The 27,369-nt window shown below is 41.3% G+C and overlaps 6 protein-coding genes across 8 annotated transcripts in view; 4 read left to right on the forward strand and 2 right to left on the reverse strand.

The window, feature by feature from the left end:
- pdm3 (pou domain motif 3) overlaps nt 1-27,369 on the reverse strand; it is a 94,430-nt gene that overhangs the window by 22,618 nt on the left and 44,443 nt on the right. The gene's annotated exons all lie outside the window — the stretch shown is intronic.
- Nucleotides 7,436-8,466, forward strand: LOC6625847 (uncharacterized). The gene has a single exon (XM_002049608.4). The coding sequence runs from the start codon at nt 7,553-7,555 to the stop codon at nt 8,300-8,302; it is 750 nt and encodes a 249-aa protein (XP_002049644.1). The 5' UTR covers nt 7,436-7,552; the 3' UTR covers nt 8,303-8,466.
- LOC6625842 (uncharacterized) lies at nt 15,016-15,920 on the forward strand. The gene has a single exon (XM_002049603.4). It carries the CDS (start codon nt 15,016-15,018, stop codon nt 15,844-15,846), a length of 831 nt encoding a protein of 276 aa, XP_002049639.2. The 3' UTR covers nt 15,847-15,920.
- Nucleotides 15,328-23,718, reverse strand: LOC6626154 (uncharacterized). The gene has a single exon (XM_070210565.1). The coding sequence runs from the start codon at nt 23,624-23,626 to the stop codon at nt 22,715-22,717; it is 912 nt and encodes a 303-aa protein (XP_070066666.1). The 5' UTR covers nt 23,627-23,718; the 3' UTR covers nt 15,328-22,714.
- Nucleotides 16,613-17,806, forward strand: LOC116651152 (uncharacterized). Its single transcript, XM_032437053.2, has one exon. It carries the CDS (start codon nt 16,613-16,615, stop codon nt 17,441-17,443), a length of 831 nt encoding a protein of 276 aa, XP_032292944.1. The 3' UTR covers nt 17,444-17,806.
- LOC6626156 (uncharacterized) lies at nt 19,517-20,761 on the forward strand. Its single transcript, XM_002049600.4, has one exon. The coding sequence runs from the start codon at nt 19,517-19,519 to the stop codon at nt 20,420-20,422; it is 906 nt and encodes a 301-aa protein (XP_002049636.1). The 3' UTR covers nt 20,423-20,761.

The raw sequence follows: 27,369 nt of genomic DNA on the forward strand, positions 1-27,369 counted from the left end.
CTTAATAATTCCCCAACTGGGATGGAATGTGGGTATATTAAAATATCAGCTGGAAAACTAAATAATCTGCTAAACGTAATATTTCAAAAGTTTATTTGTATTATATTCACACCTTTCGCTTCTCATAATATACATATCTCTACTCGGCTTATAATACGTTGCAATACACATACTAATGAAAAATTGCTATTGTCTATATACATGTGTATATGCTTCACATGTATGTATAATGGTTAAAATGCCTGTAAGTGTATATGGATAAATTTATTACTCATGCGCCACGTTGCACAGAGCACCAATCAATATGCAAGGCATCAAATATTTAAACTAAAAGTGCAAAATAACAAAAATGGCTGCGAAATTTAACACACAACATCAAAATACAAAACAAACGAGTGCGTGTGTGTGTGTGAGTGTATGTGTGTGTATTTGTGTGAAAGTGTGTGCGTGGAAACGAGATAGGGCAATGGCAAAACTGTTGTTAGACACAATGACAAAATTCTTCTAATTGAGTGCAATGGATTGCTGGCATGGGCGAGAGAGAGAGAGAGAGAGAGAGAGAGAGAGAGAGAGAGAGAAAAGAGAGAGATATTTATAGATGTGTGTGTGTGTGTGTGTGTGTGCGAGCTAGATAGACAAGTGCATAAAGACAAATTCAAGGCAGACGGCAGCAGCAGCTGCTCTAAAGTATGCAACAAAACCTAAAAACCAAACCCTTCCATTGTGGTCAAAATGCATTTACAGTTATGAATATACACATCTATACATGCATACATATTCTCACATATATGTATATATTTGTTGTATATATCTTGTTGATTTTTCAAATTATCAGGCTTTCGAGCCAGGGTTTGAGTTTTTGTGGCTCTGCCATTTGCTAGCCATGTACTTGTGGCCATTTTTTGAATGAATTATTAAATGCTTTGTAATTTATTTGATTGTGATTGTGTTTATGGCAGTGTGTATACACAGTATCTGTGTGGGTAAGTATGTGTGTGAGTCATGTATTTATTGCACTTAACTGTTTAGGGTAACATGCTACGTGCAGCCCTCGACATCACATTCTGCTGCCATTGTTGAAATCTTATGCATTTGTCATGAATTCGAAATATTTTCGGTCGGTTAAATGGTTCGGTTCTTCACTTGCCTGAACTCCAATGACAAGCTGTTCATATGTATGTGACTGTGTGTGTCCATCTAGCTGCATTCACTGTTGGCTGCACCATACCTTCTATGGTTGTTTGTAGGAATAGGTATTCGTATTTACGATTTTCGTGTCTTGTTAGTTTTTTGTATTATAGCAATTTATTGATCAATATTTCAACTTAGGCGTTGGCGTCATTTGCTACGCAGGCTAAGACAGTCGAGGCATTGTATGCAAAACCTTTACTCCGAGTTCCATAGAAAATAAATTACAAAGCAATTTGCAAATAAGTGCAAATAATTGCAACATTCTTAAATATGCCTAGAGTATTATAATGCACGAAGCTGATATAACATCTTAGGTTCAAAGCTTTGAGGAAATCAAACCACGGGACTAAAATGTTTATTCCACTTTATATTTTTTAATAACTTCACATAGATTTTCCATTGGAGGAAAATAGGTAAAAACGACAACAAATATTAAACATGAGTCAAATAATTTAGTATGAACAACGCCGGGTAGTGCATTCAATGTATCTTTTCTTAGGGTTAAGAGCCAAACATTTTATTGTACAATGGTATACAACCAAAAGCTTTTTGGTGTTAAAAATTTGCTCTGAAATTACAAATTGTACTTTTGCATCCTAATCAATTTACATAAATTTAAAACCACTTGAGCGCTTAGGAATGACTTGTGCGCAAGCGAGCTTAGAACTCAGTCGCCATTTTGCTCTGAAATGACAGACAGGATAGATGTACACATACTTATGTGCCGGCTCACATAATTAGATTGCATTATGTAAGTGTTGCCAAGGCGGCCAGTGGATGCCACTAGACGCCAAGCCCCACCACATAGCCGGTCTAAGCCCTTAACCCTTACCCGAGGCAATTTCAATAAAATTCGGTGCTAGTCTGGGACGAACTAAACCCAAAAAGCAGTCAAATGTCTCAGACACAAGCCGCAGCGATGTCTCGCCCTGGTATTATGCCTTGTCCAACAAACACACACACATACACACACACACACACACATGCACACTCTTAGAAAACATCCTCTCTTTCTCCGTCTCTGGCCTGTTAGCTGTAGGATTTGGCCAAGGCAATGGCCTTTCAAAATTTTCGAATTTACGTAAATTTAACTTTCTTGAAATACACTTAACTGTAAAATTAATTATAAAAGGCAATTGTGTGTGTGTGTGTGTGTGTGTGTCTGGGCTTATGTGCATGTTTGTCTAAATGTGTATGCATGTTATACACGCACATATAGCCGCACACCCACTTAAGTTTGTCTTGGTCTTTGGCCGAAAAGGTGTTGGCATGGAATTTGCATAACCAACTGAACGTCAATGTCTTCTGCATGCGACCAGCATGTGTGTTGTGTGTGTGTGTGTGTGTGTGTGTGTGTGTGTGTGTGTGTGTGTGTCTGTGTGGTATATATGTAAGCATGTACAGTTGTGCGCGTCGACATTTGCATAGTCCACGTTGTATACATGACCAACCAGTTTCTATGTATGCGAAAACACACTAATTAAATGTTGAAGGCAGTTTATATTGATGCCCCCGCATGGCCAGCGGGCAGGAAAATCAGGCTGAGACGCTAGGACAGGCACAGGTAAATATACATATACATATCTACACATATGTGCTGTGCATTATATAACAGAGAGCGTTTGTGTGTGTGTCGGCTTGCCTAAGAAAATCTATAGCCGACGGGGCTCAACTCAAACCGCAGCCAAATGTCTTCATTTTGCACATCAAACCAAATGCAGCCACAGTTACACACGCACACACACATTATCAGGTATGCTTGTGTATGTGTGTGTATATATGCCTGTTAAAGATATGTAATTACATTCGGCATCATTCGGACCTGTCTTTGTTGCCCAGAGCAGTAACGGAAGAGAACAGGACACGGAGGAAGCATATCTATGGCTTGCTTAAACAAACTGCGAGCATAAGATTCGCCAGGGAAACACCTAAATCGAATCAAAAGATATTATTCAAAATTTTTAAGATAAGATTTCAAAATTTATATATAATTGAAGAATTATGGTAAGATGCGTCGGAAATGAAACGCGAAGTTTCTGCATCAATAAGCTGGTGCCTTTAGCAGGTTGCTGTAAGGTTTTTGTGTGAAACTCATGATGAAAACATTGCATACAGTTCCTTTGAATTTGAAGAAAACTTGTCTTTGATTTTGCAAATTAATTATGTAATTATGCATAAAACTTTAATTGAGTTAAAAGCAATTTCGAAAAGTATCTACTGAGTGAATATCGGTGCCCTTGTTTGTCCCTTGCTTTTGCGCCGTAATTATGCATTATGCAATGCAATTATCAGTCTGACAGTTCGGTTAATGCCACAACCCTATGGCTAACTAGCCCCGACTCTGACATACCGACTCCATAGCATTTTGCATAGTCATAGACACGGTGCACGTGGAACAATAAGAAACTGTCTTGAGGCTCTGCCACCTGCCCGGTTTACACACGCAGACATTTTTAATTAAACGTAAAATTTTTGCGCTATTGATTAGTTTCCGAAGGCTGGCGAAGGGAGCCACGCGAGAGCATGTAAAATTGTGTAGCCCCAGTTATTGCCAACGCATTAGTATTAGCGCCTCAAATGACGTGACTTGCCCCTGTTGGCCCCGCGGGGGGAGCTTGCAACTCGGCAGGACTTGGGCTGCCATCAGGACTGACACGCGAACAGCCGGTCTGCGGGCCTGCCATTGTTCGGCTGGCAGACCACAGGCGGCGGGGAGTGAAGTGAAGTGTGGAGGGTAGCGAGTTTTGGTTGCCAGTTTGGCGTCTTTTTAACACAATGACAGTTAATTAGATTGTAAGAATAGGTAAAGGATATATGCAAGTATAATGTTAAGTTTTCTATGCAGGTGCAATAGTTTCCCGCCCGCAAAACTTTATGTCTGCCTGTAAATGAGCCTAATTGACTTGGTTACGAAAGTGGTTAGGACAGGCAAGCCGGCATTAATTTTGGATGTATATACGATAAATCGAATATAATGCAAAGTCCATGTACACAATTTGTTATGTAGCTGTTTTTGTCAACCTTATATTTTGCCTGCAACCGTAGCGCAAATCAATTCAAACCAAATTAAACTTAATTTCATGCTACGAAATTTCCTCATTTTATTGCCAGTTTGCCATGGCTTCAACTAATGAAATCATTAAAATTGCTTAGAAGCAAATTTTCAAATGGCATGCAGGACACACATATACACGCATACATTAGTAAACAACGCCATGTTAAATTTATGTGGCTAGCTGAAGGTAAATATAATAAGCACATATATACACTTATACACACATCCATTTCGAGGATATACACGCAAAGGACATTGCCTTGAGCCGGCCGAGACAAACACAGACCCTGCTAAAGTTGTGAGCGGCGCATTTAAAGGCAAAGATGCCAAACTACCCCCATGTCGCCCCCAGCCTGTGCCAAGTGCCAGCCGCGTGCGCTACTTAAACCCTTGGCCAAAACTATGCCCCAGCCCAACGTGGGGGACAACGGCGGCCAGACATCGAAAACATGATTTTAGTGTTTTCAAATTTGAATTTTAAACAAGTCATAATATAATTTGGCTAAGCAGTAAAGGAAAAAGCAACATCACAAGCACAAAACCAAAACCTCATACTGCTTAAACCCCTTGTTAGGCCCTTGTCTGTGTCCACTTGCTGGGCTTTAATCCGGCAGAGAACCCGAGCCATGCCCGTATAACCCAACCCGGTCCGGCAGCTACGCAGCTCGAGAAAATTAGCTTAAGCTGAGGCCCAGCTCATTTTTCGTTTGGCGTTTTTCTTGCTCACCAAATTGTGAAATTTAAATTAGATACAAAAGTAGCTCAAGCTCACTGTTTATATATATTATATATATATGTATGTATATATAAATCCTATATGCTTATATACATGACTATATAGTGGGTGTTGGGGTGCAGTTTGTACGCGTCGGGCAAACTATCTCACCCGAAATATTGTAATTTTCTTCCAGCTAAAGACGTAAACGGATATTAGCAGCAAATGTATCCCCACCTCATTTGTCGTCCTTAACGTTGTCCTGCCGTTGACTCTGCTTACAGCAAATGGCAATGGAAGCGCCCTTTGTTATCGAATATGCTGATTAGTTTGAGCAGGGTTGATATATCGCCAACTGCAAACTTTCAATTAATTGAGCAATTACAGTATACAAATAGATCCAGAAAGCGCGATAATGGATGGAAATGAGCTACTTATAGTGTCGAATATTTTTTTGGAGTAGTTCCACTTTATAACACGGCTTAGCAATCGAATAGAAGGTACATCGGAGTATTACAATATTCCTTATATGAAAATGTCATCGCTAACTGTATGTCAAATTATTCAAATCAAAGAAAAAGCTTAAAATAACTGAATTGATACTTATATATTTGGAATATGATTATATATACATTTCATGTTTAACTCTTTTCTTGAATTCTCTATATGTAATAAAAACACATAATTGATCGAATAAGTTATTAGGCAAGATGTCATATAAAATGTATTGTATAACACAAACCATCATATGCCAATATTTAATATGTCGTCTAATATCAACTTTTCGATATTCGCTATGCCAAGTGTCATCTCTAATTGCTAGTGCTACAATGTAAATCGAAACGGCTCGACTGGGCTTGGACTGCTGTCGCGGGCTTGCTTAAAAGGAACTTGGTATATATACACACTCACACAAACACACACATACATATATAGTTTAAATCATATAGTAGTTGCTCTGCCGCAGTCGGCGTCGCTACACTTTAAATATGCCTCGATGGGCCACTCGGAGTGTGGGCGTCGCATTTCTAGGGCGTTGTTATCGTCAACTCGACTTGCATACATTTTCCATTCTAATTTCTAATTATTTCAATTATGTGAGTGTGTGTGTGTGTGTGTGTGTGTGTGTGGAGTGGTTGTAGTTGTGGCTGTCTGACCAGCTGGGTGGCCTGTGTCCTCGACCTGCCGGATTCTACCATGCTAAGCACCATATAGCCTGTCTGTCTATGCGAATTAATTAAGTGTTTTCGTGCGCGGGCAAAATCCTTTTGCGGTTCAGCTGGCTCGTGGGCTGAGTAAAAGTTATAGGGCTAAGCTAAGGCTAAGGCGACCTGTCCATGTGTGTGTGTGTGTGTGTGTGTGAATGTGGAGCTAGGAGAAAATCAATTATAAATTAAACATTTATTAAAGAAAGCATTGCCTTGCCCAAGCAGCACAACTTGAGCTCCGGCCCACTATGCCTATGCAAATCAAGCGCCGCATAAATAATGCGACATCATTATTTAGGCAGGTAGGCGAAAGATTTAGCTGCGGATGCGGCCAGAACATTTTGTCGTCAAGTCAGCGAGGGCAGCCAAACTATCTCAGGTAACCAAGGCAACCAAGCCATCCAACCAACCATCCATACATCCATCCATCCATCAATTATGTTGAAGTCGAGCTTCGCCTTTTGGCAGCTGCTTAAATGTGATTCCACTCATTTCGATTGTCTCCCTCTTGATTATGCACATGCATTTGGTAGACGCGCTCGTACATCAAACTCGAAGCTCTCAGCCCGTTGCTGGCAGTCGAACTCGAATAAATGCGGCCCGCATGCATATACGATCTACAAATATATGTATCTGCGACCATATGCTGATAGATGCCGAGTATAACTGATTTGTGTGTACATATCTGCATTGGTAATTTGCTATAAAGCGAATTTAATATGGCACGCAGTGCCCGTTGATTTCATTTCCTTAAGACTTCTACAATAGTCGTCTTTTTGAATAAGGTTTACAATTGCATACTTCCATTTAATCCATAAGAACTTAGGAAATATTTCATCTTTAAAAGTACTACCTTATTTTTTTATGTAAACACATTTTCATCCCAAGTCTTAAACATTTCATTAAGATCGGACTATAGACAGCGAAGAAGGTTCGAATGTTTGTTACGGCAGCTTATCGCGGAATACAGGGTATTTTGTAGTCAGGCACGCTTGACTAGAGCAATATTGTGTGCTTTTGCACATGCGCAGCAGGAACCCCAAAGATACTTTGCATGCCAGATGAGAGACTTGACTGCTTTTACTCTTTCCATTCTGTTGTTTTGCATTTACATTGTTAAGTAGCCTGGACCCGGGTGTACCCGCTAGTATAATATAGTAAAACACCTTTCCCTATTTACTTTTGAAAAAACAAAAACTATCAAAGCAGACGTTTATATGACTGTCATTGATTTTCTGGGTAGGAATGTGTAGCCTGAAAAAGTTTCAGTCTGCAATCAACTGCGACAGTTGAAATTTGATTTTAATTTTTCCTTTTCGGCTTTCTGGAAAAATTTTCAAAATTTAAATTCCCCACTTTTTGGTTCCAAATTTTTAAAGCTCAATGTCGATGTGGAAACAAATTTCTGGCAGGTCTCGATGCCTGCTAAAAAATTCCCGGATTCTGAATTCTGTTGGGCTTCGAGGCTTTTCGCAGAAGACTCACAATCCCACTCCAACATGCATGGAGAAAAGTAAGGTTGCGCAACAGAACACTGACTCTTGCATCGATGACCACCCCAAGCCACGCAAGGCGGAAAATATTGAAGAAACTTTTCCCTTCTACAACCTAATAAAATTCAGCAAGGATTGCTGTGAAATGGATTGCGCGGAGCTAGAGTTTCCTGGCTTCGACAAGTGTCTCTACAAAGAATCTGACAAGAATAAGCGCAAGTACCAGATCACCTGGGTGGAGTGTCCACCCATTGCAATCAAGCCCAAGAAGATCTGTTGCCATGTCAAGGATACGCGCCCACCTTTTGAGCGTCGCAAGCCCAAGGAGAGACCCAGCACGGCCTGCAAGCCACCCCTTGAAAAGTGTGAGGAATTGGAATGTCCAAAACTTACAATGCCCCACTGTAGGCCTGTGCGTGTTCCAGTCAAGTGCCACCGTATCAGATATCCCTCCGATTGCGTAAAGGTGAAGGCGCCATATCCAGCTTTCTCGGAGTGCACCCATCCCAAGCTGCGCAAGAGGCGCAGATCCGAATGCCACTGCTGGGATGAAATACCAATGTGCGAGTTGCTCAGGGTTGTAAACAGGCGTCTCATTACCGGCAATATAAGCATGAATCCCTGCGAGCGAACCAACTGATGGCTATCAAGGCTACACATTGATTGGGTGTTTAGCTAGTAGCACCAACAGTATAATTATTGGCATTAATAGAATCAATTGATCGTAGACTCTTATTTGAAAATCAGGATCGTTAATAGAACATTATTCTTTCGAATTTCTAATAAATAAATACTGATTCTAAATATTTGCTGTTTTCCTCCGATTCTCGGCAAACGGTTCGGTATTGCCAACATTTTTAGAGCTTGAGAATGATCTCGTGTGTAGCCGAAATAGCTAAATAGAATCTAGTCTGGTTGGCTGTTTATCAATAAGATTATTTGTAAGCAACATTTAATATGCGGCGGGCAGAGCATAAACATTTATACGATCATTCTTTTTAGTTTATAGCAGCGTAGTGGATTCTTTTACATGAGGTCAGTCAGGAAGTCTGATTATATGCTAGCTGTGACGATGGAGCTAGCTGTGCCAATTTTGTTTTGAAATCAAAGTAGGCATAAATTCGATTTTCCACACAGTTCTAAAGACATTTTCGTAGCATTGTCAGATTCAGACATGATTTGGTCACAATAAGAACAAATTTAAATTTTTTCTTTTCGGCATAACTTCCAAATTAAATTTATTTATTTTACTTTGTTTTTGATTCGACACTTACAAAATGTCTGGTATGCTGTCTATTGCGAAAGGCGTTCGTGTCGTAAGCCCCATGGTTCGTTGTATGTCCTCCAGCTCAAGATTCACAGCGCTGTTGCGTTCGAGGACGGTATGTGGACAGGGATTCTTACAGAGGCATACAGAAAACGAAAGATCTTTGTTGGCGGGATTCCCAATTGGAGGAACCATAAGCGTAAAGCAATTGAGTAACTATCCTTTGGAGAAAGAAAGTAAACCCCGCACTTTCAACCGTGAGATGTCCGGTAGGAAGCAAACGGAAGAAAAACCATTGACTGTCACCGGGGAGGATTTTGGAAGAAAACCAACGAGCAAAAAGCCAATTCTCCAGGGGGAGATCTATTGTCGAAAACAGAAAGAGGAAAAGCCACTAAATACGCATGGAGAGATCTTGTGCCGGAAGCAAAAGGAAGAAAAGCCCCTTCGAATAAATGGAGAGATCTTTGGCAGAAAACAAAAGGAAGAAAAGCCCGTCAGTATAGATGGAGAAATCTTCTGCAGAAAGCAAAAAGAAGAAAAACCCGTCAGTATAGATGGAGAAATCTACTGCCGAAAACAAAAGGAAGAAAAACCAATCCTTACCAGTGGAGAAATATTATCCCGCAAGATAAAGGAACAAAGGCCCGTTCGTGGAGAAGTCTTCTGCAGAAAACAGAAAGAAGAAAAACCCACCTGTATAAATGGCGAGATCTTCTGCAGAAAGCAACAGGAGGAAAAGCCAGAAGCAATAAGAAAGCTCTTCTGCAGAAAACAAAGAGAAGAAAAGCCCATCAGTACGGATGGGCTGATCTTTGGCAGAAAACAAAGGCAAGAAAAGCCCCTCGGTATACATGGAGAAATTACCTGTCGAAAACAAAAGGAAGAAAGGCCCGTTGGTACGAATGGGGATATTGGCAGAAAGCAAAAGGAGGAAAAACCCGCGGCTAACAATACAGATATCATCTGCAGAAAGCAAAAGGAAGAAAAACCTATAACTGCCAATGTTTTTGGCAGAAAACAAAAGGAAGAGAAGCCCGTCAGTCTAAATCCAGAGATTTTCTGCCGCAAGCAAAAGGAAGAGAAACCTTTTGAAATGATCAAAGAGATCCTCTGCAGAAAACAAAAAGAAGAGAAGCCTATGACTGCGAATGTTTTTGGCAGAAAGCAAAAAGAAGAGAAGCCAGCCTGTATGAATCCAGAGACTATCTGCCGCAAGCAAAAGGAAGAAAACCCCTTTGAAATGATCAAAGATATCCTCTGGAGAAAACAAAAAGAAGAGAAGCCTATGACTGCGAGTGTTTTTGGCAGAAAGCAAAAGGAAGATAATCCAGTTAGTATGGATCTAGAAATAATCTGCCGCAAGCAAAAGGAAGAAAAACCCTTTGAAATGATCAAAGAGATCCTCTGCAGAAAACAAAAAGAAGACAAGCCTATGACTGCGAATGTTTTTGGCAGAAAGCAAAAGGAAGAGAAGCCAGCCAGTATGAATCCAGAGATTATCTGCCGTAAGCAAAAGGATGAAAAACCCTTTGAAATGGTCGGAGAGGTCCTCTGCAGAAAGCAAAGAGAAGAGAAGCCTATGACTGGGAATGTTTTTGGCAGAAAGCAAAAGGAAGAGAAGCCAGCCAGTCTGAATCTAGAAATTGTCTGCCGCAAACAAAAGGAAGAAAAACCTTTTGAAATGATCGAAGAGATCCTCTGCAGAAAACAAAAAGAAGAAAAGCCTATGACAGCGAATGTTTTTGGCAGAAAGCAAAAGGAAGAGAAGCCAGCCAGTATGAATCCAGAGATTATCTGCCGTAAGCAAAAGGATGAAAAACCCTTTGAAATGGTCGGAGAGGTCCTCTGCAGAAAGCAAAGAGAAGAGAAGCCTATGACTGAGAATGTTTTTGGCAGAAAAAAGGATGAAAAGAAACCCTTTGAGAAAGTGCTTTTGCCTGATAATTTACTAAAAGCAGGTCGCTTGTCTGTGGGATCGGCAACTAGACAATAGGACACTTTCCTGACGGTCAAATTTATTATCGCGTGCGATGTACAAAATAAAAAAAAATAAATAAATTGTTAAATTGAAGCCTTTTTATTTCCTTTATTAAAGGAATTAATAATTAAGGAATTAATTCCAATTGTTCGCAAGGGACAGGGTCAGATAGATTTGGTGAACCATTTCGGTGCGCCTGTCTGCTTTAATCTCAAATACAAAAAGCCTTGAGCCTGGGCCGGCGAATGGATTGATTATTGATTAGATCGTAAACAGATTATGAGTGTAGATGTGTAAGGCCTAATAATCTTGCGCGCTCATCTTGTTTCGAAAATCAAAACTATAGCATATTTAAAGATACCTTACCCTCTAAGGACCCCACATTGAATAAAATGTATAAAAGTCCACACAATCTCGTATTTAAATAGGGAGACGATATTTGTAAAATTTATTTCGGGCAGGGTACAGAGTGTCTCTTAGGCACGAACTCTCGACAAGAGCATTCGTAATTTCACTTCACTTGAAAGAAGCATCTGACGACATGAGTTCACATTAAGAGCAAAATGGTCAAACTGGCTTAAATAGATTTTCTAGCAGCAAAAGAAGAACTATTTAATTCGTTGACCTTCTTAAAGTGGTTACCAGCGACCTAATGTTTTTTTTTCTTAATCTACCAATATTGAGACCAATTTTCTAACTATGATTGCATAGTCTTATATCTCTAAGTTCAGTACATAAGTTGATTCTTTGTCATAAAACAAATATTGAATAATCGTAAGTATTACGACACAATATATATAGTCAAGTTTAAATAGTTATGTCAAACAGCACAACATCGAAGGAGCCCTTGCTTTTGGTAAGCTAAGGGGTTTGCTATGCTCTGGGGTTAGTTGTGTTACGAGTGTTCGTTGGATAGATCTTTTGGAATTTCAAAAATTTGTATAGGATTTTCGGTTTTTCTAAATTACAAAAAAAATTAAAATTCGTTTAAAATTTTCATTGCGACAAAATATTCAGAATGCTCCCATTTCCCAAAAGATGTGGCGTAGGCAACATCATCTCGGTGGCTCGACTGGGATCGCTTAGCCTGACGAGCCGACCAGTACGCCATTATTCGGACAAGGAGGAGTGCAAGCCAGTAGCTGCCTCCACGTGCGGTCTTGTGCTTAACGAATACACCTGTGGCTTAAAGCCCACCAAGATGTACGTTCCCAAGCCGAAGGTTACCCGTCCTCCCCTGGTGTCTATGTGGAAAATAGAGAATTGTGAACCGGACCTATGTACTTTGGACCTTCGCTACGACATGAAGTATTATCGCATTTCAGATAAGAAGAAGCGCAAATACCAGGTAACTTGGAACGAATGCCCACGCCTTCTTGTCAAACCAAGAAAAGTTTGCCTCTACGAAAAAATGGTACGCCCCAAAATAGAGCGTCGCAAGCACGCCAAGGTGCTACCTGTTCCGCAGGTAGCGAAGTCTTGTATCGCCTTATTAGCTAAAGATACATGCGTGTACGTCAAAGCTCCTTGCTGCAAAGTTGGTCGCAGACCACCCAAGTGTCGTGCTGCCTTCCCCACTCCTGGCCAATGCGAAAAACGCAAGACGCCCTATCCTAGCTTTTCCGAGTGCCAAAAGGATGCCGTGATACCATTACCGCCGGCAGAATGTAAATGCCTGAGCGCCTTTGCCTTGTGCGATGCATGGGCGGTATTACGTCGACGCATTGCAAGGGGACAAACGCCAGCCAAAAAATGTGGCGAAGCTTAAGGCTAAGCTTGAGTTGCAAGATGCCCGATGAAAGTCCCGACGAGCACGAGTTCTAGTATGAAATACTCGCAACGGATTGTGCAAAAAATACTTACATTTATACAATTTATTGCCAATTAACTGAAATTTAAAATAGCTTCATGCTTAATAAACGCCAATGCAAATTTTTATCAAGATAACCTTTCGATATTTTATCATGGTTGCCGTCTATTTCCTGTCAGTGCTTAAAATTCTACAGACGTGCTCCTTAAGTAGAAAGTCTCCCCATTGTAGCACTACCTTTGGAAGTATTAACAAAACAAAATTCAATAAAAAAATGCTCCGAAACATGGGGTGGTACTTGCGATACACTGCACAGCCAATCGCAATTGCTCGATTGTTTAGTAAGGATGCCTCATGTGGCGACAAGGCATCCCAGTGCGACTCTAAAAACAAGGCCAAGCCCAGCTGTAAACGCACTCGCAAGCCCCAGGACTGCAAGAAAACGTCTGCTCCTTACCCTAGCTTTTCAGAGTGTAGAAAGAAGCCAACTCCGCCGAAGTCACCCAGCGAATGCGATTGCCTAAAGCCGGACAAATGATTTAAGCTAATAATAGTAAAAATTAAAATGCAAATTCAAAGTTGAATGAATGTGAACTTCCTATTTGTTGAAAGAAGGGAGATTTTTTGAAAATTTTCATTTGAAATATTCTCTTGCCAATAGATACCCTGCTTGAAGATTTTCGTGTGCGCACTTCCGCTCTTGGAAAATCTATAAACATTCATCTTAGAAATATGCTCATAAAAGCTGTCATTAATTTCAAATTGAAAACCCCTTTTTAATTTGAAAACGGAGCAACCCTAGGTATCTTGGGTTTATATTAAATATATGTGTTTCACATATTATAAGCTTTTATTACATGATTAGGTTTGTACACAATTTTATTTAAAAACTGAAATTTGGGGGAAAAAATAAAAGAATAATATAAATTCTTGTTGTATCTAAATTCTAAAAGCGAATATGCAAACGTTAAAGCAATTCTGGCGACTTTTAAAAAATGGAGAGTTGAGCCTTCATCTAGCTGCCAACTCGTCTCTACTGGATAATAAGTGCTGGGACCTTCGCAAGCAGGCCCGCCAATCTGAAGCGCCCCCAAAAAAGCGACATTCCAGCTACGATCAATATTTTTATCGGCCGCGTTCTCATGATCGCCACTTTCTAAGTCAAAATTTGTTGTCTAGAGAGGATGTGGTTCAAGATGTGGCGAATGAAGATAACCACAAGGCAGACCGCGTTGATGAGCCGGTTGAATCTGTACATGAGCTTTTGGGCGAGAGCCGCTTCGATCACGTCCACTACAGACCAAAAAAACTAAAGGACCGATTCTATGTGCGAACTTGGGCTGATTTTGAAGATTTGAAGAGTTTTGAACCGTTACACTCGCTTCAACCCAGCTGTGCGGCAACACAGCCAAAACTGGCCCATGAAACCATTTCATCAGTCAAGTACACAAAGCCCGCGGAGTTCAGAAAATCGGATGACCAAAAGAAAAACATGGTTAAATATGAGTGTGTTGCCTGCAATCGCTACTCTCGGACTTACCCACCTCTTTTCTTGCGACGTGTTACTGTTTAAGATACGATTAAATATGATTATAAATAATTTGAGAAAATACTTTACAATGAGGTTGTTATTTAAAATGGGGAATTATGTTAGCTCTGCATTAATTGCATTGAAGCTGCACATAAAATTGGTTTTAAACGAAGGCTCTAGGCCAGACATCTAGCCCATATTGTGGGGTAGCCAGCATTATTTCGTCCATTCTTTCAATGGTTTCTGTATTCATAGTTTTTACCTCAGCCCATTTACCAAAATAGGCTCATAAGAAAGCTTAAACTATCCATCTCAGAGCATTGTCTTTTCAAATGTGTGCCTAGAATGGAGCGACGGACAGACTGGCCAACGGATTGGATCGACTTGGATATATAAGGATGTATGTGTATTTAATGCGGTAGAAAGGGTTTTTCTGTTCTATTTGCATTTGCAACCAGAAATCATTTCTACCACATAATAAAAAGTATGGGGTAATATCAAGTAGTATCAACAACAAAGTAGAATCATCATTGATATTAAAAAAACCTTATCAGGTTGGCTATGACTTTTACTTAAAATTTATCGGGAGATGGTCATGTGTTCCATACAACATTATTTAGTTTTTAGCTAGATTTTCTGGAGTTAGGATCATTCCGGAAAAATAAAAATGAAAATCGTTCAGTAACAAAATATTTTTGGTTAATCACACGTTTGGGTATAAAATTTCTTCGAAAATTGTATTCTCTAACTAATCTAAATTGACAATGCGGTCTTTGAGAAAAAACTTTTCTCAGTTGCCTATGGCGGTAATACAGAGGTGTCCACATTCGCAGAGCCCAGGACTACTTTCGGCGATTGGCTCTTCGAACGTACTAAGCTCTAATCGTTGCTTGGACACATTGTATGGTGCAGAGTCATGTGAAGATTGCGCAGAGTCATATAGAATATCTCCAGCCCGAACTGATCTAAAGAAGATGGAAAAGCCAGATCCCTTTAAAAACAAGGATCCATGCTGGCAATCACTTCGTCGTACGGAGTACAAGTGCCGCACTGATCCAGAGTTTTTGCTGGATGCATTCATTGATGCGAAGAAGAAATGTCTCCAGGACCCCTGTGCATGGGATGTACCCCGTGCTGATTTAACCTATTACAGGCCGTCCGACAAATTAAAGCGCAAGTATCCACGCACTTGGATTAAGTGTGTGGTGAAGCGGCGCAAGGTTAAGATGCAGTGTGCCTGGAAGCCCGTTCCACACGAGCGTCGCAAGTTCCAACGTATACACAAGACATCGACCTGCGAAGCGGACGCCTGCGCTCTAGGTGCCCCACATTTAAAGCTACAGATCTGCAGACCTCCAGAAAAAACGACGTGTCCACGTTTAACAATGCCATTTTGTAAGACAAGCGTTGTTCCACCCAAGTGCAAAACGGGCGGCAGAAAGCCATCAAAGTGCCGCAAGCGTTTAACCAAGTACCCTGCATTCTCAGAGTGCCTTATAGATCCGTTACCGACAGCACCACCCGTCGAATGCAAATGCCTCAAGACCCCGTCAATGTGCAGTGTTTGGGAATACTTCCGTAACAAGAAATCCTAGATGAATTCAGTTAAATGACGGATAAAATTACTTTAAAATATTAATGTCAATAATAAAATATGCTGAGCCACATACCTTTTAAAGGTCTTATACTTAGGATTATCTATGCCGAAAATATAACTTAGAGTAATTTGAGAATATTAAATTTGACATGTTTTAAAAAGTTATTTTATGGGTTCCTTATTTAGATCCGGTCGGTTGCCAGATATCTTTTATTAGCAATGTTATATTAGCAACAGAAAGTTGGTCCTTTGGAAGGTTCTAGGGTTGCTTTGAATCTGGGACAAGCGGTTGCCAAGGGAGTTGATGTAGGTCAAATACATATACTTAATGGGGACGGTGATTTCCTAGCCGATAAAAAATTGGTAAAAGAATATAAGAGGCTCTACATGAGTTGATCAGATACGAAACATAACGGGGAAGGTGCACGGCGACGAACCGCGTCGATTACTTTTTTATACCACCCTCTTTTATAAGTAGAGTCTTGCGTATATACTATTATACTATTCAGGAATTCATATAACATCCAATTTCACATTACTTTGGGAATGAAAACTCAACACAACTTCTCCACATGTATGAGATTGTACCTTACTCAAGTAAGATTTACTGTATTCTGATGTTTATTCTGTTCAACAATTTTCAGTTTTTATTTAGATTTACTGAAGGGAGTATCATTCCGTAAGAAATATGAAAATCGTTCAGTAAAAAAAATTTTTGTTTTCTTTTAATAGTTAAACGCATTTGGGTACAAAATTTCTTTGAAATGCAGTTCCTGAGAAAGGGCTTTTCTCAGCTGCAGCTGGTGATGGCTCAGAGGAGTCCACCTTCGCAGAAACCAGAACTTGTCTCTACCATTGGCTCTTCGAACCTTCTAATCTCCAAGCGTGGTTTGGATACTTTGTATAAGTCAGAGTCATGTGAAGATTGCGCAGAGTCGTACAAAATATCACCGGTCCGAGAAGACATCAAGAAAATGGAAGAGCCGGATCGCTTAATAAACAAGGATCCATGCTGGCAATCACTTCGTCGTACAGAGTACAAGTGCCGTACTGATCCAGAGTTTTTGCTGGATACTTTCATTGATGCAAGGAAGAAGTGTCTAGGAAACCCCTGTGCGTGGGATGCTCCTCGTTTAGATTTGACCCACTATAAGCCGTCCGACAAGCTGAAGCGCAAGTATCCACGTACTTGGAATAATTGTGTCGTCAAACAGCGCAAGGTTAAGTTGCAGTGCTTCTGTGAGCCCGTTACACACGAGCGGCGGAAGTTTGAACGCATACAAAAGACTTCGGTCTGTGAAAAGCCACCGTGCGCCCTAGGGTCGCCACAATTGAAACTAAAGGTCTGCAAACCTCCCAAAAAAACGTTGTGTCCACGTTTAAAAATGCCGTTTTGTAAGCTGGGCGCTGTTCCACCCACGTGCAAGAAGGGCGCAAGGGGGCCCAAAAAGTGCCGCAAGCGTTTAACCAAGTATCCTGCTTTTTCAGAGTGTCTCATAGATCCATTGCCGATCACTCCACCTATCGAATGCAATTGCTATAAGACTCCACCAATGTGCAAGGTTTGGGAATACTACCGTAACAAGAAATCCTAGACAAATCGGACCTTAAGATGACGTATACAGTTTAATGGCGCATAACTATTTCATAATATCAATGTGCCATAAATAATATTTTGCTGCGTAACAAAAATCCGATTACCAGGAATCAAATTTACAAAAAGAATGATGTACAAAAATAGCGCCAATATGTGACAGACCCGTGTCAACGTCTGTTATCGGTTCTACCACATCGATCTCGGGAGCCATGAAATCCACAAAAAGCTTGTTAATCCCATTTTCAATATCGGAGAGAAGTAAAAATTGGTATATAGGTTCTTAAACATAATTCTGCCCTTTTCACCACTAATTGAAGATCCCCTTTAAGGGGGAAGGATAATAAAAATCAATTTTCTAGAATGCCTTTCTTTTTCGTAGGCTGCTAATGAAGGACAGCACGACACGGCTTAAGGTCCGCAGCCTATGTATGATATATAAGATTTTGTTTAGCATGCATGTTTTTCAAAGATGTTACTGGGCACATCAAGGTCAATAATTATAGATCTTACGGTATTCGGACAAGGAATACTTGTCAAACTTAGTATGACGTTCGTTATCCACGGCATACTTATAAAACGTGTAGTTTATTCGACAGCTAGCTAGAATATCTCATGTCATCTTGTGTCCTGACTGACTGAACCGCAACCAAGGCATAGCACAAGGCGGATAAGCTGCGGCTGATATTTTTGCTGAAGTTACCTCCTGCAGTTGGGGAAAACTGTGGTCAAAGTTTTTACAAAAAAAACTAATATAAGTTGCGTATAAAAATTGTGTGTTGAAATCGTGATGTAAGTAGACTGATTGGCTTAGGTGTCCAAGCAAGAAGTCGCCGGTTCAACTTATTAAATTGGATACAAAAAAAAAAAAGAGAATTCCTTTGCCCAATTAACGCGAGCAGACTTATACAGCACCGAGGGCGGTAGGAGTTTCCTTTTAGCCACAACAATCACTACGGGGCCGTTGAATGTAAATTTTCAACATTAACTTTTTGAGGCTGGCGAATCCGAGCAACTTGTAGTTTAATATATTTCAAATTCTTTGTATTTCATAGCTTACTCTATATTCAGTCTTTGATTTCTTTTTCGGCAAATCTGAAAATTATTTTTAAATTTCAAAATAATGCCTTCTAAGCCGCTATTAACATCAAAGCTATTGCAGCGTCCAGGAGTGTTGACTAAAGCTCTGGTATTCCATCCACAACGAACCTACAACTGGGGCAACTACGATGCCTCCTCTAAAACGTGCTGTAAGATGCACGACGCTGAAACGTTTAAATGCTTAGAGGGTAAATTAAAATGCAAGCCCACTAAAATTCCAAATAAATGTTACAAGCGTGTTGATGAGGAGTTTGTATCGTTTGGTGAATACCCCAAGCAATTGTTTCACATCTTAAGACCTGCAGAGGTTGATTGTGGCCTAATCAAGCATGATATGTGCTACTATAGACCCTCAGACAAGAGTCGTCGTTATCAGCGCACCTGGCCCGAGTGTCCACTTATTTGGCTGCGCCCAAAAAAGAAATGTTGCCCTGATGAGGAGTATTATCCGCCTATTTGTCGACGCCAAAGGAAACCACAACGGCCACCAATGACTACGATCGAAAAGTATTTGTACACATTCGATAAGGAGTGCAAATCGAAATGTCACAACGATGGGACGCTGAAAAGGAAATGCACAATAGTCAGGGGACCCAAAAAGTGCGAGAAGGTAGAGGCCCCATTTCCAAGCTTTTCCGAGTGTAAAAAAGACTTCAGAGAGGGTTACTGTCACACAGAGTGCGGCTGCAAATTGGTACCCTCTCTCTGCGACTTATGGAGACTGCATCATCGCAACTCAAGTTTGGTTAAAAAGTGCACTCTAGCATTAGTGGGTTACTGTCCATTTAAGAATCGTGGACGCCCCATCGGTTAGATACCAACAAGAAGGCTCGCGATAATTCTGGGCGAAACGCTTGCTGAGTGGGTTAACCGGTTATGCTGGTTTCCACAGATCTAGTCATTTGATTCTTTTGATATAGTATTCGGCATTTGCTATCAAAAATAATTCCAAATTCTAAATTTTTATTCGGAAATGGTACTAAAATCTAAATTGGCTCGTTTATTGTCACCAGCCAGGTGCCTCTGGAGCGTGCGTGGTGGTTTATCTAGGTCTCGCAATTTAGCTAAATTTTCACCCACATTTCCTGATCCACCCTGCCAGCCCATCGATCCGCGTTGCCACTACGTGAAAGATAAATGCAAGCCGGCCCGCGATATTCTGGAACTTGACCTCCCCTTTGACAAGCACATGCTTGATCTAGAGAGGCTGAAGAGAGAAAAATTGTTGGAGCCGCCTTGCTGCGTTTTACGCACGGCCCATCAGCAACCATGTTTGGATGTCTATCCAATACGGAAGAAGAAGAAGAAGGAAGAGTGTCCGCCGTTCCGTTCTATGTGGGTGCCACCCTGTCAGCCACATGACCAACCCTACTGTAAAGATATGTTACCGCGCTTTGATGAAATCTATTACAAGCCGTCGGTTAAGTGCAGATGCTATCAGCGCACGTGGGTTGAGTGCCCGCCAGTAAGGGAACGTTTAAAGAAGGTCTGCTGCCTGGATGGCATTAATCCGCCAGAGGTGAATAAGCGCAGCAAGGAGCGCTGTCCACAGACGACCTGTATGTTTGACTACACACGCATGCGACACATATGCAACAATCGAGACGCTGTTTCTGAGGATCGCTGTTTAAAGCTACATTGGCCGTGCTGTAAGCCAGCGCGCTGTGATAACAGCTGCCATGTTCATAAGAAGCTCAGCAAGTGCAGAAGGCTACGAACTCCGTATCCTTGCTTCTCGGAACGACGCCCGAAGTACCGACCGCTGCGAGCTCGACAGTGTCTCGAAGAGCCCATGAGCAGGTGCGAAATCTGGCGTGAGTTGCACAAACGAGAATTGCACAAACAAGAAGTTACTGGCTTGAAGGGTACTCACTGCTAGTCCAGCTACGATCTCGAGCAGTCAATGATTACAAACCCCATGGTCTTTCATCATTGAGTGTTCTAGAACATAACTGGCGAAAGCCTCACACTTTGAACGTAAAGCCTTTCACGGACACACATAGGCATAGGCTTAACCTAAGACAAAATTGTACAGAAGATCAACATACGAGCCGTGATCATTTAATTTGAAAAATGTGATATAGGTCAGCAGCGATAACTTAACAACACTGTAGACCCATCCTCTTATCAACGATAAGCTACAGTGTATCGTTAAAGAACGCGTCAGCTGCTATATACACGTTGAAGTCAAATAAAGGATATATCAGCTAGAATTTGATTTTATTTGTACGTAATGCAAAATTATATCCAATTACACAACCCAAGTTTTTTAGGGCTCTGTAATAGTAATTTTAGCCGAAAAATAACCGGTCCCAGAATCCAGTCTGTGAAGTGCTCGCAGAAGGGCATAACGTATCAGTTGTCTTGAATCGGGATCTTCCATATTTGTCTCAAATTCAGTTTTGCCAGCTGTTTTAATGCTATTGCTGTCAGCATCTTGATTAACTTCTTCGTACTTAACGCTCTTTGGATGGTCAGATTTTTTAATTTCTTTTGCCGCTTCCTTTGTGTCTGGAACTGTTATCGGCACCTCAATAGTTCGAAAGGGCTTATAAGAGGGTATGGTACTGTCGTCTCGGTCCTTCTTCTGATAAGGCTCCGGGCTCTTTGGTTGATAGAAGCCGTCGTTTTGGTTACGGGAATCATGTGGAGTTTTATTAGATAAGCGTCTAAGATTTTCCTTTTGATGCAGAATTTTGAGTTTGCCATCATGTAATCCATCAATTCGGCATGGAGCCTCACAGTATTCAGACCTACTGCCAGAGTATTTCATGCTATTGTAGATTTGCGCACTCTTATAGCCATGGATATCAAACGGGTCCACCTTCCGATTATTGACTGGGCTTAAGCCAAGAATTTCCCCATCTGCCTCGCAATAATGTGTAGAGATACGGTTCTGGCTTATGTTTGACTGCAAGTTCTTCTGAGAGTCAGCTATTGCATGTGCATTATCTGCAGTGTCTTGAAAGGGATTACAAACTGAAACATCAGATTTGACTTGTTGAATCATGTATTCGTCCAACATTTCGCCGGAATCAAAATTCGCTTTACTTATAAATGGCACATCGAATTCTCCGACCCCGATGCAATTATCTTCTGTTATTTCGGTATCTCGCGTTCCGCACAGCTGTATTATTGAATTTACATTTCGTTCCAGCTCCGGATCCATTTTCTGTTCACTCCAAGTCTCGGTTAATTCATCTGGAAAATCTGATAGCACCGAGTTGTGAAGCTGTCCATCCTGAGCATACTCTGATTCATTAGTTTGTCCGAGCTGGTCACTGTTAGCATTCATATTACTATTCTGTTTGCTTAGATTACTTCCAGCGTTCTGATCTTGGTTGCTTAGGTCCTGGTATGTTTCATTGCTGTTGTTACTATACGTTTCCTTCGGTATACCATTTACATTATGTAGAAATTCCATCCTGTTGGCATTCTGATCTTCTTTGAAATGCGATAAACCCTCAGCGCTCAGAACTTCCCCATCTATCGGCGGATTGTGCTCTGAGGTGCTACACCGCATGACAGGCATCCATGAGGGCGGGGCTAGGGTGCAACGACATAATGAGCGTACGTAATAAGTGATCCCAAGCAAACGGGACATCACAAAAGCTGTAGTTCAAGGACGAGCGCTGATAATATTTGTATATAAATTTTGGTGACGAAAATTTAGAAATTCCAAAGATATGTTAAGACCTTACGTTAATTTGTAAAGTTCAAGAGCTATAGTAGACTAATCCACGAAAATTATTCTATTAAATAATGTAACTGTCAGGGGCTGCTTGGATTAGGGGGAAAAACTTAAAACGGAATCTTGTCTTAATCCAATATACAGAAAACAAAGAAACGTTTGCGACACGTGAGTAAAACTAGAAAACAAAGTGTTAGCCCGTACTTTAGGAAGTCAACAAGGCAACCGAGGAAGGTTATAGGATTCTAGTAAAATTCAACATAGATATCGCTTGAAATTTATAACACATTTAAGAGAATAACTGCATAATAAAATAAAGATAATGTTTGTATTAGTACATTTATATTGTTATTATTTTTTCTGAATTGCACACTTGAGCATTTCGCCCCATTCCTTTACTATAGAGAAAATCCTTCTAAACTATATTGCATATTTAGCATCGGAGGGGAAAAAATACAGTACAGTTTAAATGGACTTAATTTATTCGCAAGTGGGGCAAGAGCAGTCTTTTTGGGATATCCTTTCCTTTCTGTTCTGAAAGCGGTAGGCTTCACAGATTGATATCAAGCTTAAGCAACGGCACTCCCGAGGACGTTCGGCTACTACAGCAGGGTCCATGCGATCGCACTCAGAGTAACTAGGGAAGGGACATTTTGTCTTCACACAGTCGGTCGGTACACGAGTTAAATGGCAGTTAGGCGGTATACGGGACGCGCGACAGCACGGCATGGTTTGCCGAGGGCAGCCCTTGGCCTTCTGGTTGACACAGTCCAGACGTTTTTTGTCATGGCTTGGCTTGCAACTGGTACGCGGACAGAGAGGCAAGCAACGCCGTGATGTCTCGGGCGGAATGGAATCGCACCAGCAGCAGACGCGCTTGGGCACCATGCGAGGACAGCATTCCCACCACGTACGCTGAAACTGACGACACTTGTTCGATGGTCGATAGTACAGCACGTCGAAGGGGATTTCCGGGCACATGGGGCAACACTCGGGTGGATAATCCCATACCAGGTTCCCTGCCCGCTCCTTACTTACAATCGTTTTCCACATCGATATAAACTTGTCCGGTTTCCTTTTAAATTCTGCCGCCTTGGCAGGCTTTTCACAAATGTTATCCGTAATTCTCTTCTTCGCGCAACAGGACTGATCTCGTCTTTCTGGACAATCCTGCTCGCTGCAGGGCCGCACTGGAGGATCCGTTGGGCGACATGACTGTGAGAAAACATTTTTGCAATCTTCAGTGATTGAATCCGGGCAGTCCAGCGGGCGACGGGGATTATATTTTTCTCGCAGCCTCTTAGTGCAATGGAAATGGATCTTGGGTATATATTTCGGCTGACATCGCGTTATTGACCGAACGGTAATACCCGTGACCGCATTCCTTAGCATTGTAGAGATGAGCTTACGCTTATTAACAAAAGGAATAAATTTAAAATTTAATTGACATTACCGAAAGTTTATCCAAAAATTGTTATAAATGCCGAAAATAATTTTTGAACGATGTTCACAAAATTTCTTTCTCTGAGTTAGCTAGCCAGGCTAACATGTGGGGGGTTCCTATAAGCCCAGACATATCATTGGCCATCCAATCTTCAATGGAGTTTCAATTTGGATCTCTTATGAGCCTTACAATTTAATGAAAGATTCAATTTTAACGAGAATAGTTGTTTATTTGTTGGGATATAAAGCAGCGGGGTCCTTCTGCCACAATCGACTGTTGTTTATTCACAATAAAATATTGTGAAAGCAATGGGACTACAGCCGAAGGAGGAAGAAGGATCACGTTGCTGCATACCACAGAATAAAGACGAATTACAAAGAAGTACTTTGGACCCAATGGCACGGTGGAGGGATAATTAAAAGATTGGGCGTATTTGCGGCTTGGAATTAAGTAGAACACTGGCATACTTGGCCAGGACCTGATAGCGAGCCTTCGTTTTGGTTAAGGTCTGATCGAAAAATTGCTGACTTAGACCGCAAAATACAGGGCGTCCATTGCAGAGCATTTCTGATGCGTCAATTCCATGAAAGTCGGCCAGGCACTTGCGAGAGGCTGTCAATAGCTGCGATCTTTGCAGGCCACCGACTCTAGGTCTCGCGTCCAAATTGGCGTCTCTTTGTTGAGGCTTGCTCTGTCCCTTTATAAAACAGTATAGGTTGTCTAAAGACTTGGGTCTTTCCAGGAGCGGCATTTGAAATTGATTTTCAACCGACTGGCACAGCGAATACTTGCGCTCGACGGGAACTACTCGTACCGTGGGTGGTGCAACATTTGGCTTAATCGTTGCCACAGGAATGCTGCTGCGCAAGTTGCCCGTCTGCGCCTTGGAGTAACGCGTTAGGAACTTGGTCAGGCGCTCCGCACAGATTGTAGCCAGAATGGAGGTGCCCGCCATTAGAACTAGCTGATCTCGCTGCTAGATTTAGATTGTCTCTTCGTCTTATTGCCTGTTGTTAGTGAATTACTTAAAACAACAATAGATTTTGAAGATTTTGGTATAAATTTTTCAAGTTTGTCGTATCAAAATGTTTACAATGATATGTGTGAGCTTAAAATCAATGCATTTGTTTGATTAACAGCAACTAGACAGTCGCTTCCCTTTATGTATTCTTCAAGATTTTCACATGCAAGCGGATCGAACTTTTTCTTATAAACTCTCAAAATTTTGAATGTGAATATCTTTATACTGTTGTAAGTTTCGATTTATTCTCTCCTGGTTGCTGCTGATTTAAGTATTAATATATTGGCTCAGTTGCTTGGCTTGAGTTCTACGCACCGACAGTGAACAGCAACAGCCACAACAACAATAATAACAAACGGCTAACAACAAACTGCGCATGTTTAGATTTAATTGAACATTTAGCCAAATTAAAATACATTTTATTACGCAGCCAACAGACAAAGTCTTGCAGTGAAATGCAAAACAAGCCAAAACGCGCGCCCAATCAGCTAAATTCACCAAAAAGGCTAACAGACAACCGGAGACAGACAAGGACGGAGACAGGAGACAGAGACAGAGACAAGGACTGAGACACTGGTAATGGAGACAGAGATCTTAAGTTGTTGGCCAGGCTTTGAAGCACGCAACGGTTTATTTGGCTTTTCGTATATTTTTTTTTCGGCTGTGAATTGTTGCAGTTTTTTCTTATGCGAAATTTGGCACAGATTCGCAGCCATTTGAGACGGAACTAAGAGCCAAGTGGCCAACTGGTTTACAGGGTGCCTAGAAGGGGTGGTGCGGCGCGCTGGGGCCTGGAAAGGCAGCTAACATGCGTTCTGCAATTGTTTAATAGCCTAATTAAAATGTGCGCTCGAACAGGTTAAGAGCCTGGAAAGTTGCACAGCAGCAGCAGCAGCAGCAGCGCATGCAAAAGCGCCGGCATTCAGTCACAGCTGCTGGCGCTATGTGACAGCTGACGAGTCGCAGTCACTGTGTTGCAGTCACTGTCACTGTCACTGTCAGGCGGGTGGTTTGTCACTGCCTGCCTCAGCTTTTGCATTATTTTGTATTTTTTCTCTGCATATTTCTTTTTTCGTTGCTTGCTCGCAATTACATTTGGTTGTTAATTGCATTATGCATATTTATGGACGGGCCCCCAGTTAGAGACTCAACTCCCGGACCCGGCACAATGCGGCTCATTAGCATACATCAGCGCGTTAAGCGCAGAATGAGTATCTGGCTCTGATGGGTCTGAGTGGGTTTGAGCAAGTGTCTGAATGGGTTATATGTATCAGAGCTGTCTGTTAGTGAGTGCTAGCATCGCATCTCTGCGAGCACGGGTGTCCCAGTCAGAGTGTGTCTGCTTCTCTCTCCCAGTCTGACATGCTCAACCACTCACTGTCTCTAACTCTAATTTAAATTAAAATATGAAAAATACTCGAGGCGACAGGGAGTGCAGCAAAGAGCGGACGAGCAGCAGAAAATGTGTGTGAAAATCAAATCTAAAATAGCTGCCGGACATAACATAATCAAATTGAATGTGGTCAGTCCAAAGCACAAGAGCTGTGAATGTTCATGCTTTGTGTGGGACTTGAAGACTTGGTGACACGCATCTAAATTTAATGTCAGCATTTTCTTTACTCGTATTCAGAAATGCATATGTTTTTGCAAAAATAAACTTCTTAGCATTTCAATCTTGGCATTAAAGGCTTAACGCGTAAACTAAAATATGAAATTTAACTGATAAAATTAACTAATAAGTATAATTAAAGCCTCTTTCGATAAACTACCCACTTTACTCACATAGCTGTTGCTTAATATGCCATAATATATTTGAAATTTTATAATTCTCGATAAACTCAGATGTTTTAGCTTCAAGTGCATATATGTCTTCACACTCTCCACATAACTCTGCATATCTAAAGGGAAAAACATTTAAGTGTTTCTTTTTGCCTTCTCAATAGTTGGTGTGTCCAAGCAACTTCAATCAAACCTTAAGCAAACAATTGTAGCTCAACCCACTCACCCACATGCCGGACTACCACACACACTCGCATACACGCACACACACACCTCCGCTTATGGGAATTTTCTTGTCAGCCAAGCATTGTCCAAGTAGAAGTACTCGTGTATATATATGCCTACTCTCAGTGTGAGTATTTCTTGTGAGTGTGAGCTCCCAATCTCCCTGGCCACATGCCCGGCTGCCGTTTGCTGTGCGCCTGCTATCACGCAGAGCTGTGCCGAGAGAGAAAGAGAGCGTAGGACAGTAATGAGTACGATGTGGTCAGAACTAAGCACGTGAGTGCAGCACGCTTGGAAAGTTGCGACAAATGGCGGTAATAAATAAATATGCCATTAACCCACTTGGAAAGCGGACGCAACGTCATATCCACATGCAAATATATGTGCAAATTTTAGGCGGCATTTGTATATCAATATGAGGCAGCGGAAAACTTTCTAATCGCACAATAATTGCAGGCAGAAAAGGAGAATAAGTTGCTGCAGCCGCAGCTGCCATGCAACAATTAAATGTTGCCCCTGCAACATGCTGCAAAGAAATTTGTAGTCATGTTGCCAAGCTCTTTTGGAGCTAACAGCGTGACCGAGAGCAAATTCATCGACTGTGCTAGAATCACGTGCGCAAATTGAAGAAATAATGTATGCCGTCTAGTCAGAATCTATTTGCTA

This window comes from Drosophila virilis, chromosome 5 (genome assembly GCF_030788295.1).
Source record: "Drosophila virilis strain 15010-1051.87 chromosome 5, Dvir_AGI_RSII-ME, whole genome shotgun sequence".
In the NCBI taxonomy this organism is placed as follows: Eukaryota; Metazoa; Arthropoda; class Insecta; order Diptera; family Drosophilidae; genus Drosophila; species Drosophila virilis.